We start from the raw sequence: 14,314 nt of genomic DNA on the forward strand, positions 1-14,314 counted from the left end.
ACATAACTCCACAGCTTTATGACCAGAACCTTATGCTACTGTAAGAATGTGAAGCTCATATTAATGGAAGTAAAAGTGAAGGCGTCATCCTCCTGATTGACAGGCTCATATGATTCTTTATTATGGTCTGTACACATGAGCTAAAAAGTTTCAGAGGACCTTTGACCACACAAATGGTCCCTCTTTTTTTCTGAGCTCACGCCGTCCATTAACAGAATAGAAAAACAAAACCCTCCCGCAGTCTTTTAAATCCTCTCCTCCTATTCAGGGAGCTACCAAATCTGGGATGACCTTGTATCCGGCACGGGATCACTGTTGACGTTCTTCTTCTGAAGGATTTTAATTGTTTTTGCAAAAGCGATTTGCAACATGTTTGTTTTATGTGCTGCTACTCTTTGATTGTTTTTTACATTATATTCCAAAGGGAAGTTTTGGAAAGTGTGATGTGCTCTTGTGCCTATTTGCAGGCCAACTATAAATAGTCCAGCAGCCTACGCATGCTCATGTTAGATTGGAAATCTCTGTGCCTTAAGTCAGAGCTGTGGGGTATCAGTCAAAGGAGGGAAAGACACTTGTGAATGGTGAGTAAACTGTGAACAATAGACAACTGAATGCTGTTTATGTAACTATTGACCAGAGCTGATCATTTAGTGTTTTTCATGTGATATGGAACTTTCTTTTCTACACATGCGTTTGTATCTTTTTGTTTCTTATTGTCACTTTATCATTGTTCATGTTTTCACTCTTTTTTTCTCTCTTAGCTTGAATTCATCTCCAAGAAAAGACAGAAAAAAAGTGACAACACAAACGTTTTTTTCCTGGAGAACTTTGTTTTTTTCCTCAAGTGTCTCAAGTGTCTGGTGAAAAATGGGTTCACGGAGGGCACCGACTCGCTCCACTTCTTTGAATGGAAGATCCACCAACGGGGATACAATCGTTGGCAGTAGTAGTAGACCCGGCAGCTGCAGCTACCTCTCTAACGTGAGGCCAGAAACCAGGTACAGATTCTTCACTGACTCTGTGTGCACCGTAACACATCACCACTTCATGGTTTGCCTAACCTGGGAGGAAAGTGTGCGGCATGTTATTTCTTTGTTTGTTGCCATGGTCACCGGAGTTTAAATAAACTGCTGATTAAGAACAGCATCTCAGTTATGCACCATGGGGCCCATTTCACATCGAGCAATCCACTGACAACAGCTCCTGCATGGAAAGATTTGTTCATGAAACATGAGCGTTGACCTTCAGGTCTTTGTCTTTTATGATGTGTCAATCAATAAATATTGATGGATTCTATGGTTTATGTTTCAGGGCAACATATTCAGGTATGTTGCCCATAACCAGTGGGTTTCCCATAGTAGTTTTACCTCCAACTTTGTTGGATGTTTTCATTGCCCTTTGTGTGTATTTGTCTGAATGGCAGCCATATTACTCAAAAACCAAACCAAAAGAACCAGTGTTTACAATTTTGTGGAGGAGTGGAACATGACCCAAAGAAGAACCCATTATGTTTTCGGGTACATCGGGACTAACTCTAAATGGATCCAGGAATTTTTTTTTTCTTTCTTTAACATGGCATTATAGGGCCATAGCCTGGTGGAGGAAGCATGTGGTGTCCAGCACCCCGTTAGTGATCTCTGCCAGGGAGGTTAAGTTGTATTTAGCAGAATTACATTTTTTGGAGGGGTGGGGCATGACCCAAAGAATAATTCATTAAAGTTTAGTGTTGATATCTCGAGAATATCTTATTGATTTTAAAAATCTGGAAGATTTAGGGGACTGATATTTGGTGCAGATCCAAATGAAAATTCAGATCTAGTGAATTTAAATCCTACTGAGTGTCATTGTAGTTGCATGATAGACTATACATTTTTTAGTTTTATTGCAAAATTATCATCTTGTTGCAATTGATATCAGGAAGTACCAGCTTATCATCAGAAAACCATCTTTTCAACCAAAAACAAGACAATTTTCAAGTTATATTCAAGCTGATTATTACAATTATTTCTGTTGCATGTCTGTGGATCAGCTTTGGATTCCATGAACACAAACATTAGAATGAAGTGCACACATTAAACCATACATATCATGCCTATAATTAACAAGTGTGCCTGTTTTCATCGTTACTGTCTTGTTTTGTTTGCTTAATCGTGAGCAACATGCAGTGAAGTGTAACCCTATCCTTAAACTGTGCACTGACCCAGCACTGAAATGGATGTCAACACCAGACACGGATCAACTGCACTTAATACAAGCACCATAATAATGATCCTGTAGTGAGCATGCAAGCCCCAATCACTTTATATTATACTGTGATGTCCATGTGATGTTTCTTCAGCATTTCCACTTGCTATAATGGTTCAATATTCTTTAACAACACTAATTATAGTGATATGCTTAATTTCTGTAATTCATTTCAACTCGTGTGATGAGACCTCCAACTTATCACTCTGGGCTGTGCATTCTATTTTTGCTTATGTGGTCTGAGGAAAAACAATAAATACGCACGATAGATGTGGTTAATGGGAACAATTCACATGTGATGTTTTCCCCCCAAATGTGACATTTGATGATCAAATCAGCACGTTTAGAAAAATACAATTAAAGAATGATCTTGATTTTAATCTCCCAAATAAACCATATAGCTATAAAGAGCCTGTTACTTTTTTCTTATCATACTCAATCATAAGACAGCTACACACAGTCTGTACAATCCAGCATGTAGATAGATAGATAGATAGATATATAGATAGATAGATAGATAGATACTTTATTGATCCAGAAGGAAATTCAAGAATGTATGGAATTTAAAAATCACAGACACAGCTACATCATCCACTCTGCCTCGTCTTACAGGAGCACATTCTCCAGCGTGATGGCACAACTGACCGAGGAGACGCAGCCCTCCTTCGAAACGACCCTCAAGTCTAAAGCCGTGTCAGAGAAATGCCATGTGAAGTTCTCATGTGTGGTGACAGGTAAACACATGATTCACACATCTTACAGTTTAAGGCCTCGTGTGACATAGTGGAAATATATTACAACCGCGCACAATAACACACTGTGCTCAATGATTCTAATTCATTCTGAATAAGATGTGAAGGTATCAACTAAAAGGAAGTAGAAACACACAATTATTAAAAATCAAAGGCTCAATATACACATAATTTTACACTTACTGAGCTTACTTGCTTTAAGCCAATAATAAACCAAACTGATACTTTTTTTCATAGAGAAAGTCTTTAATCACCGCCCTGATATCCTGAAATGTTTTTGTTTTTTCCAGGATACCCAACCCCTTTGGTTACTTGGTATAAGGATGATGTGCAGTTGGACAGATACTGTGGCCTGCCTAAATATGAACTATTCCACAATGGACAAAACCATTCCCTGCATATTTACAAGTGAGTATGTTTCTAACCACTAATATGACACTTGTTCTATCCAGATATTACCAAGATCAACATTGTATAATTCTTTTCATACTTTACGTTAAGAAAAAACACTACACAGCAAAGGACAATCTGATAGTGACAAAAAACATTATACTAAAGCATTGTTTATATTATTCTTATCTTTCTGTATAGTCAAACAAATATTGAGACTGTCCAAATCTAGTAAACAGAGCTTGTTATCAGTGCTCTTATCATCAGTGTTTACTTTTGGTACATCAGTGGTTTGCTTGATCTTTTTGAAATTGATGTATTTTATTTTAAATTCTTCTTTTGTAGTTGCACTGTGGAGGATGCAGCTATATACCAGGCCTCGGCCATCAACAGTAAAGGTATCGTGTCCTGCTCCGGGGTTCTGGAGGTGGGTGAAATGAACGAGTTTAAGATCCACCAGCGCTACTTTGCAAAGCTCAAACAAAAGGCTGAGAACCGGCGCAGGGAAGCAGAAGGTAAAGAAAACCAAGAGCCGCTACGAACTATCAGTCCCGACCGGACGCAGAGGAAACGTCGCTCCACAATGGAGGCCTTTCTCAGTATGCCGAGCTCCACAGAGGATGAGGGCATTGAGGAGAGCCAGCAGGCTGTGGCTTCAGAGACCGAGGCCAGATTACAGAAGGCCACTGTGGAGGAAGTTGAGGAAAAGCCAGTCACTAACGGACAAGTCGTAACTGAAAATGGAAGCAAGGGCGAGACACACATAAATGATTCTGCGCATAAGATTTTCTCTGCGCAACAATCCAAAACTCCCTTTGTCAAGAAGAAGATAAAAATTTCTAACAGTGCAAAAGTTGCGAAAGCAGATACACTGGAAGGGAGAGTGTCTGAGGAAAAGAGAGCAAAGGACGAGACCTCAGCCTCTGCAGCTCCAACCTGCAGAGATTCAGTACAGAGTAAAGTTAATCCAGAAGAGGTTATGGAGGTAGAGAAGATTGCTAGTCCACCAATTGTGGATTCAAAGTACAGAAGCATGACCGAATCACATCACAAATCAGCCGCAGAGAAAGCAATGCTTGTTAAACAGCCTTCAAAGGGTAATAAGGTATGTCATGTGCCTTCACAGATTGAGCAGCTCCCTGTTTCACTATCTCCTGCTGCTCTTACATCTGAAGGTCAGTCCCTGTCAGGAACTGGGGATAATCATGTGGCAAAGCATGCAAATGAGGCTGGACTCAGACGCAAAAAGGAGAATGTGGAAACGCAGAAACAAAGTCCCAACCTCAGCGTTACTTCAACACGACAGTCAAGTGTTGCACCAACACTCCTAAGCACAATTAAGAAGGACGCTATTAAAACAGATGTTACAGCCATGGAAATTGATGAGAGGTCGGATAAGCCCACTGGTGTAACTTTGGGACACAAGGACATCATGTCAGGGGACACACCGTGTGAAATCAGGGCTGCTTCGCCCGAGCGTCCATGTGAACAGGCTGGAGATAAGCTGTCTGAGAAGGAAACAAGCCCCTGCCAAAAAAGTGTGCCAGTGTCGCGACCCGTCCTGCGGAGTGAGGTGAGCGCTTTCACATGAGCTCATGAGTGCTTTGTGCTGCCAACACAGGCTTCATCACTAACACAGGCATCCCGGAGGCTATTTATAGCTGTTTAATGCTGTGTGACAAAAATTAAATGACGCACGCCTTGACAGCTGCTTAAGGTAAAGCCATGTGACAAACGAGAGGAAAACCCCAATTATTGGCTATTTGTTTTCAGATGAGAAAACATTTTTGAATAAGCTAAATGATGACAGAGAACAGATATTTCAAAGCTAAAACTTTTTGACTACAATCATCCTTAGATACATAGGGGACAATAAAGAAGTTCTGATCTGAGCCTCTTTGTTAGTCATCTGGGGTATAAGGAACAAAACACTGTTAAAGTTAAAGTTAATGCAGTTATTAATAAACTGAAACCAAAGAAATTGACATCTCACGTCTATTGGAAGCCAACATTGAGCAATGGTGTGTAAATAAAGAACAAGTATCTGTCTAGTTAATAACTTCAACGTAGGATAAGTTGTGAAACAAGTATCTTTCTAACTGTAAATGTAAAACGCTGCTTCATCCAATCCACCGACACCAAGATATGCTGTTGTCCAGGCATGATTAATGTGTGGTTTAAATGTGAGATCAGAGTTAATGAATTTACTTGAAAATGAAAAATTCCTATACAAACATTAAAGTCCTGTCCACTTGTAATATCAAAGGGCACTGGAGCACACAGTGGACCAACACCTCACTGAGACACTTCATGTTGCTCTTTCCTTTATTTAGTCACCTGACTGTGCATTGATGCAGCACATTTGACATTTTCAGTTCCGAGGTGTGAGAGACGACCAGGGCAGCATTTCTTAAGATAGAAATGTTGTCAGAGTAGCAGGGGATTAGCTTAGCTTAGTACAAAGACAGGAAACATAGGGGAATAGCTATCTTGTTCTTTAAAGGACCATTTTAGTTGGTTTTACACTAAGATTTTGGTTTGAATCAAACAAACAAGATATAATGTGTTGATCCTTGAGCTTTAGTCAGGCAGATTTAGTTTCCACTGAATGAAGCCGTACAGGGTGTTCCCCCCTCTTTTCATCCTCTGTGCTATTTTAAACTAAATGGCTGCAGGCTGTAGCCATCAAATATATATTTAATCACCAGATAATAAAAAAGTGTATTTATTTTCTAATCAAGTTCTTTTCTAGAAAGTATTTCTCAAAATTATTTTTGAAACATCGATTAGAAGTAAAATGGATAGTGTCATGTGGACAATACAATGCAACTTTATTGATCTTGAAGGCAAGGTTTAGGGCACCTTATAGACAAAACAAAATACAGACATGCACTGACCAACATCAATAATAAAATACTAAAAGTTACGATACATAAATACCACAAATGAGTGCACAAAGTAAAATAAAATAAAGAAAACCTTTGCTTGTGCTTTCACTGGAAGATTTGTATGTTACATGGCTCTACTCACAATCCCTTGTAAACATTTTAATGCTCTGGGATTGTGAATCTTTATTGTGCACCGCTTATGCAATCGTCCAGGCCTCAGTGACATGGCTCAGCGCTGAGGGCACTGAGACCTGAGACAAAACACAGCAGAGCTGACGCGCCTCTTGAAATGACTCACATTCCTTTCTGGCTACACTTCAATGTAAAATAGCAGTCTGGTTTCTGAATAGGCCTCACCATGAAGGGGAACAAGCTGAAATACAGTTTTATATGTGAACCTAAAAGCTGAACATTCTCACAATCAGTTCTGTGGTTGCTTTTTGAGGCACAGTTGAATATTAAATGGAGTATAAATTTGGAGTCAATGTAAAATGAATGCACAGTGCCCTCAGAGCAGGACAGACCACATGCTACAGTTACTAACTATATCTTTTCTTTTTGCTCTCAGGTCCTCTCATTCCTTCCTCTGTTTGTTTCATGGTTAAGCTGTTGCTGTTTTTAAAACTACATGTGTTTATCCATGTCCTGCATAGCTAGGGATAAGGGACTTACAACATGGAAACATCTGCTTGTGCTCTGTCCCAAGGTTACTCAGGCCCGTGCAAAGAAGAACAGGAATGATGCACCTGTCAGCCTCGAGCCTCCACCGGGCCAGAGTACGCTGATGGCTCCACCGCCACCAAAGACTCCTTCAAAAAAAGAGACAACGAGGAATGATGTGCAGACCACGTCTGTGCAGCATGGTCTTCAAGCCCCTATTGGCAAAATGTCACAGGACATTATGGATCATTCCAGAGGATCAAATGAAGGCCATAGGGTCCTTTTGACAGACTTACAGAAGTCAAGCCTTGAAAGCCTGCGTGGTGGTGAGAACACCCGAGAGTGTAGTGTTTCACCCGGTGCCCTCCAGAGCCAAGCTGATACGGCTATAAAAACTGAAGGCACAGAAATACAAGTGATTGAGAAGGTAGAGGTTAATGAGGTTAGTAAGGAATTCATGCAGACTGACAGTGTGGCCCCAACTGATCAGATAGTTGAAATGGAGACCGAAGCTGCTGCTCCACATGTGGTTGAAAAGAGCAGAGATGCTGTAGATAAAGACGCGGAAGTTGAAATTGTGGAAGATTCTTCCAAAAACAGGATTGAATCAAAAGTGGTGGAAGAAAATCGTCCAAAATTACAGACTCTAAAGCCCAATGTATCTGAGAATGCCACGCCACAGCTGGCAAATAATCCAGAAAACACGCTGGAGCAAAGTATAGCCTTCAATGAAATTCCTAAACCTGTGTCAAAAGTCATATCTATCGCTGAACTTCTTAGATCTCAAATAAAGGCACTTGATCCCACCCCAGCAAATTCAGGGCCAGTTAAAGAACCAACAGCAGCTGCTACAGAGACATGTCGGGGATTAAGACACGATGATAGACAATGTACAGTTGAAGTGAAGAAGTCGGTGCTTGACAGGAAATCTGAGACTATTACTGATGATACTCCCCCATCAACTATAAAGGAAACACTTATGGAGGTGTATCATCTACTCAATAAAACTACTGAGGAGCAAATTCATCTTCCTAAAACATCACCACCTCTTCAGGCGCCACAGAAACCAGATGTTATGGACATATCAGGAATTTCTTGCAGTGCTAAAAAGTATAATGAAAGTGTTGTGGCCACTGGGCAGGAAGCTGGAGAATCACATCTGGTTCCTTCGGTAGATTGTCCTCTTGTTTCCCTCATAAGTCAAGACAAACTTCCTCCTTCAACTGCTAAGGTTGAACAAGCCAACAGACCAACATCAGTTTCAAACCTCACTGGAACTGTCAGCAGTGGATCTGGGACTATAAGGCCCAGCAGTCAGAAGTCAAATATTAACATTTCGGAGCATGTCCAAAATGAACCTGCTCAAGCCAAAGATGTGGAAACGATAAAAAGGTTAACTCCAGAAATTAAACTCAATGGCAAGCCTGAAAAGAGGATCACTGAAATGAATTCCTCAACACTTTTAGATCCATGCAACATGAAAGAACATAACACAGACACTAGTTCTTTGCAGAGTGCGCAAATCTTTCCCACTCAAAGTTTATTAAGCACAGAATCACAAGAGAATAAGCTACAACTTCTTCAGCAGGACAGCTCTATGGTTGAGGAGTTCTCTCTAATCAGTCCAACTCTTGAGGCCAGCCCTTTGCTAAAGAGAAGAGACTGTGTTTCACCTATTCCCTCTGCTACGCCACAAGAGCTGGCCTCTGGGGCCCGCCGCAAAATCATGGTACCCAAGGCCAAACCAGAGGAGGCCACAGAGGCCACATCACCTGTCGATGACCAAGTTCAGAAAAAGGAGGATTCTACACAGAACAACAAGCTTTCCACGAGTCCTGTGACCCCCTCTGTGTCTCCAAGCCTGTCCCGACGGTCTGCTTTACTTCAGCCGGCTGGTGAGCGGATGTCTCCTGTAGAAAGGCGTTCTCCTCTCTTGAACAGGAGAAAGACAATGTTAGAGACCGAAGCCTCAAACCAGCAGCCGACTGAAAAGATCAACAACCTGAAAACTGAAGAACAGGGGAAACCTACAGAGAAGAGCAAACACGACCCATTCAGAGGTAAAACTGCCGTCATTTATGAATATAATATTTTCAATTGAGTTTTTGCTTTTCTGATAGAAACAGTTGTGTGTATATTTACATGATAGTGTTTAGAACCCTGCAGTAACTGTATTAAATTAGATACTGTGGCAGACAGCAATGCTGTTAGAGTCACCTGAGACATGCTCCACAAGGTCCTTAAAATGTATAACTAAACCCAAAACTAGATATGAAAGAATATTTTTTTGTACAGACTGATCTAATTGTTTTTGGAGGGTATATCTGTAGTGTTTGGATGTATGAAGGATAAAGCACAAGCCAGATGATAATGTATTTTAATGTTGGATGGGAAAGCACCCGCTCCAACATGACGTACCGTGTAAAAACAACATCCAACTCTTTGCACCTTTTTCTACGTTTCATTAGCTCACAGCACCACCTAGCAGAACTGTATAACATATGTATATAGTCACTTGAGAGGCACTTGAGAGTTTATAAAAATCAGATAACAATATATTACGTGATAGTCAGCAACATATGAAGAGGTTTTGAATTTGACAGCTAAGTTTTGCTTTCAAAATTTTAATAGATGTCTTATTTTTCTGATTTCCTGTACTAACAGGAAATAAAGTAATTTTTTTATTGAATAATAAGCTTGATTGATGAGATGAGATGAGCTTTCATCATTAGCATATGTGTATAGGGCATTATCTATATACTTAATATCATGAGGAGGAAACTGAGACATCAGAATGGAATTGCAGTGGGTTTACTGACATTTTCTTACATTGCGTACATTATATACGTTATATATAAATATATATATATATATATATATACATTATATATGTATTAATATGAGACGGGAGAAGTCTGAGCTCTCTCTCTCTCTCTGTGTATCTTTACCATGTTTGTCTGTCTCTGCCTCCAGCTCCTCAAGTTATTCGCAAGATCAGGGCCGAAACCTTCACAGACGCCTCAGGACACTTGAAACTGTGGTGCCAGTTCTTCAATGTTCTCAGAGACTCTACAATCAAGTGGTACAAAAATGAGGAGGTGATCACGCAGATTAAAAGAAAGTGAGTTCTCGTAAACTAATAATTTTGGAAATGTATTATTCCTCATAAAAATGTTTTCTGCATGGTTTAAATAGAAACAAATACTTTTGAAATTACTAGAAATGTGTTAATTTCAGGTTAAATCAAGACTGTTGTTGTCTTACAGATTCTGTTTCATATGTCACGTGTTTCTCTTTCAGTGCAGGGGATGAGACTCAGGTGAATCTTGCCATTGTTCAGGCATCATGCAGAGACTTTGGTGTTTACGGATGCTCAATCACAAATGAATATGGGACGGACTCAACCGACACACTACTTAGTGCAGAAAGTATGTAGTCTTCTTTCCATCTGGCATCAAAGTGTACATTATCGTTGCATTACCTGTTAATAGCGCCTCACATTCTGTTTCTTTACTCTCTCAGTTATAGCAGGAATGTCCCTACGTGAGGATCTTGGTGGTAAGATAAGAGTTTATATGTCTTCATTTTGGTTTAATTTGTCCCAGCCTGACATGCCCATCTTGCTGCTCGGCCTTGTAACATCAGTTTGCATTACTATCATTATTTCTGTGCAGTTGGAGAAGAAATCGAAATGATGCCCCTGATATTCACCAAGGGTGTGGCTGATTCCAGCGTCTGGGCCAACAAATTATTTGGCCGTATAACGATGCAGGAGTCACACATCGGTTATGGCTGCTCTCACAAAGTCTGGAGGGCAAAAGTCATCTACGGTCTGGAGCCTGTGTTCGAGTCTGCTGACACATGCATCATCAAAGTACGTAACCCTATCGCCTATGGAGGCAAAGAAGAAAGCGGCCTTATTGAAAGAAACCTGGACATCATCAAGCAGGTACATAGGGATGGTTGGATTTCATAAATGATCCATGTCTTCCTAGATTAACCAAAAATGTGTTAAACAGTAAGCTAACAATTCCGGCTTCAAAGTGAATCATTCCAGTGTTGGTCCTGCCGCCCATATATGGATTACTGTGGTACTAATTTAATTAAATCTAGATTTATCACATTTACTTGTGTGGGTTGAGCTCATCTTTACTGGCTATCCTCCAATGTTCTGCCCACAGGATTGTAAAATTCAGAACTTGGCTCGTGAATACTGCAAAATCTTCTCCGCTGAAGCAAGAGTGATAGATAATTTTGGCTCCTCTCTTGAGTGAGTATCTTCAGTTTAAAGTTATAACATTTCGGGTGTTATTTACAGCACATGACACACATCACGACTATCTTTGTTACACAGGGTGATTCCAGTTTACCTGATGTACCGACCAGCAAACACTGTCCCCTACGCCACAGTGGAGGCTGATCTGACTGGAGTCTACCAGAAACACTCTGTCCTGGATCACACGGGCAGATTAGAAATGAAGACTGGAACCGAGGTGGAGCAGAAATGCTGTAGCCTGCAGCACTGGATCTTTCAGTGGACCAATGGCAACCTGCTCCTCACTCGACTGGAGGGTAAGTGACACCTGACCCCAGCAAAGCATTTCATTGAGACTACATGATAACCTGGGACAGAGGATGCTGTGAAACAATCACTTCCTAATTCACTTTGTTTGTGTTAGAGTTAATATATATCCTTTATTTAACCAGGTAAAAGTGTCATTGAGATTCAAATCAATACAAACTACAAACAATACAAACTTATGCTGCTGTCATACACTACATACACAAGTACAATCTTCCAAACAGGATTTCAAAACAAAATGTATTTAAGTGTCATCTTGAAAACAAGGATTTCCACATGTGATTGGAATGTTAAGTTCAGTACGTCTCATCAAGGTAAAATACTGCATGCAGTAAGGAAGGAAAGAATTCTGAGCTGAGATATTTCATATTTTATCTTCCCAACCTTCATCCAGAAGTCAAAGAGAATATGTTATGCTGATCAGATTTTAAGTATGCTATGTGTGTGAAAACAAGACATGCTTAAAAATCGTTCTAATGCTTTGTTAGACTTAATGTGGAGTAAATTCATACTGCATGCCTGTCACGTCTGAATATATCACATGGACAAGAGAAAATAAAGTGATTGCATGGTTTTACTTTGCAGGTGTTGACACCAAAATCACCAATGTTGGGATTTCAGTCAAGTCCACAGGGTTAGTATATTTCCATTGTGTTGTTTATGTAAATTATGCTTTGAAAACCTCATTTTACAGGTAATTAGATTTTTTTCCTACTGATGATAAAACTGTTTTATTTGGTTTTTGTGTGTGTTTCTGCAGGCATCAAGGTTTATCTATTGAAGGGAATCCCAAAGTTTTTGAACAGTTTGTCTCCCAGCACCAGTGCAACTACTTCTGTGGTCTGCTTGGGCTGAGGTCACTGAAAGTCATAGACTCTTTACTGACACCGACAAAGCCCAAAGGCTCCAGGAGCCCATTGCTTCAACGCAAGATGGCTGCTGGTTCCTCCAGCCCCCAAACAGGACGGAAAGCTGCTGGCAGCCCCAGACTGCCAAGAAAGGCCGAGCAGGACGGCACGAAGACCCCCACTAAACAAAAAGCTGCTGATGCTCCCATAGTTCAGACAGGCTCAGAATGAAGATCTTCACAAAACCCCAGGAGGAGCTGGGGGGACGATAGACAGCTGAGGAAACCCTTAGAGACCAGGCAAGGGGTTGAATAAATAATAAGACTTGATTTAATTCTAACAGCTACCATTCCTCGTCATGATCGCTAGTTGTGGACTGTTGCCTTCACATGTGTGGTAAATCTCCACAGGAATTTATGTTTAAATGCTGTGACTGAAGCTGTTGTGTAATCAGTATTGGTTACTCCTGGGTTTGTATTCGATAAATCCATGAACCCTTGGTTACAGATGCCAGTCAGAGGTTAGTGTTTTTGTACAAGTGATGACATAAAACATTTTGGACTGAAGTGGCATTATGTGCTGTCCAGTCCATGTGTATTTATTAATGTAAGAGCACAAATTGTATTCTTTTATAGTCACCTTTGTTAATGCAAGAAAGAAAAAAAACAAGATATATCTGGTCATGGAGCACATTCTAAAGGCTGGAAGAAAATAATATTTTTTTTCCATGTATTAATTAAAATGTAGCTTCAAAATCACACTGTTGTACAGTGGCTGGTGCTGCAGAGCTTTTATATTGTACGCTGCCATGTTTACCTGCTGCTACATTGCACTGCGTTTTTAGAAACTGCACCTTTAAATGCAACTGGCTGTAAAATAAAAGATATATTAAGCTTTGTACATTCGGAGGAGTTGTTAAAATGCATGACATGTGCTTTTTAAATTCTAAATGTCGTTCTTAATATAAATTATCATATTATGGAGCGGGCTGAGTAACATACGCCATCTCGCATTCACTCATTATCATATATATCGTCAAAAAAGATAAGAAACCCGGTGTCATCTCAGTGACTCTGATTATCTGAGAGGACTCCGACTCATTTATTACTGGTATCATTAACATGCAACCTTTATTTATGAGCTTCTATTTTAGGGAGATTATTTCAGAGAATTGTACAACAGCACTTTAACTTTATCTTCCCCAGTGACATCAGAATTTTGCAAAAGATGGAGAGCTGATCTAAATTGTAGAATTAAAGTCTCTTCCGTAGCATGGAAGTGGATCATACATAATGCAAAGGTCATTAAGCATCAAAATTAAAGCCTAAAGCTTAAAATAAGATTGAGAGTCCATAGTCGTGTTTGCAGCTCTGGGAGTCAGATCAACAAATGAAGATGGTCTAAAACTAAACATATGTTCCTGTTTTGCAGCTAATAAAGGTTTAAATAATGTTTTGAGGTTTAGTTTTATTTTCCACTCTCAGATGAATTTGATGGACAGGTCATTTACTTTGCAGGTATTAAAAATTCAAAGTATTGACAAATAAAAGTCTGACCTGACGCAAAGGACAGGAAGGCAAGTGATCACTGAACTTAACACTTAATCTTGAGGGTGACATGAATGTGTGCAGAAGATTTATTAAGCATGCCATCGCATGTTAAGCACTACCACTCAGGGGCAGACCGTATTCCTCCGCACATACTAGAGAAGGAAGTGTTTGCAGGGTAAAAGGCTTTAACTCCATCATGATAATCATTTGTGATTCCCAGTCATTAGTGAGTCATAGTTTATGTAAGCGGTGGCCTCATGCACACATGTGTGAACAGTACCAGGAAGCTGAAGGCACGCGTCGCAAAAAAAAGTTCACTCAGCATCACTTCTGATGATGTCCTTCAGCATTAGATCAGATGGTGTCAACAGTTGGCTAGAGATCACAGGTTTTAGTGTGA

At 40.1% G+C, this 14,314-nt stretch overlaps 1 protein-coding gene across 1 annotated transcript; it reads left to right on the forward strand.

Moving 5' to 3' along the window:
* Positions 1-441: 441 nt before the first annotated feature.
* alpk3b (alpha-kinase 3b) lies at positions 442-13,060 on the forward strand. The gene is made up of 14 exons (XM_020079708.2): positions 442-581; positions 762-998; positions 2,857-2,978; positions 3,287-3,404; positions 3,732-4,959; positions 6,981-8,994; positions 9,908-10,055; positions 10,235-10,362; positions 10,457-10,492; positions 10,609-10,883; positions 11,116-11,204; positions 11,289-11,506; positions 12,102-12,150; positions 12,277-13,060. The coding sequence occupies exons 2-14, from the start codon at positions 868-870 to the stop codon at positions 12,593-12,595; spliced, it is 4,875 nt and encodes a 1,624-aa protein (XP_019935267.2). The 5' UTR covers positions 442-581; positions 762-867; the 3' UTR covers positions 12,596-13,060.
* Positions 13,061-14,314: the final 1,254 nt, after the last annotated feature.

This window comes from Paralichthys olivaceus, chromosome 1 (assembly GCF_024713975.1).
Source record: "Paralichthys olivaceus isolate ysfri-2021 chromosome 1, ASM2471397v2, whole genome shotgun sequence".
Lineage (NCBI taxonomy): Eukaryota > Metazoa > Chordata > Actinopteri > Pleuronectiformes > Paralichthyidae > Paralichthys > Paralichthys olivaceus.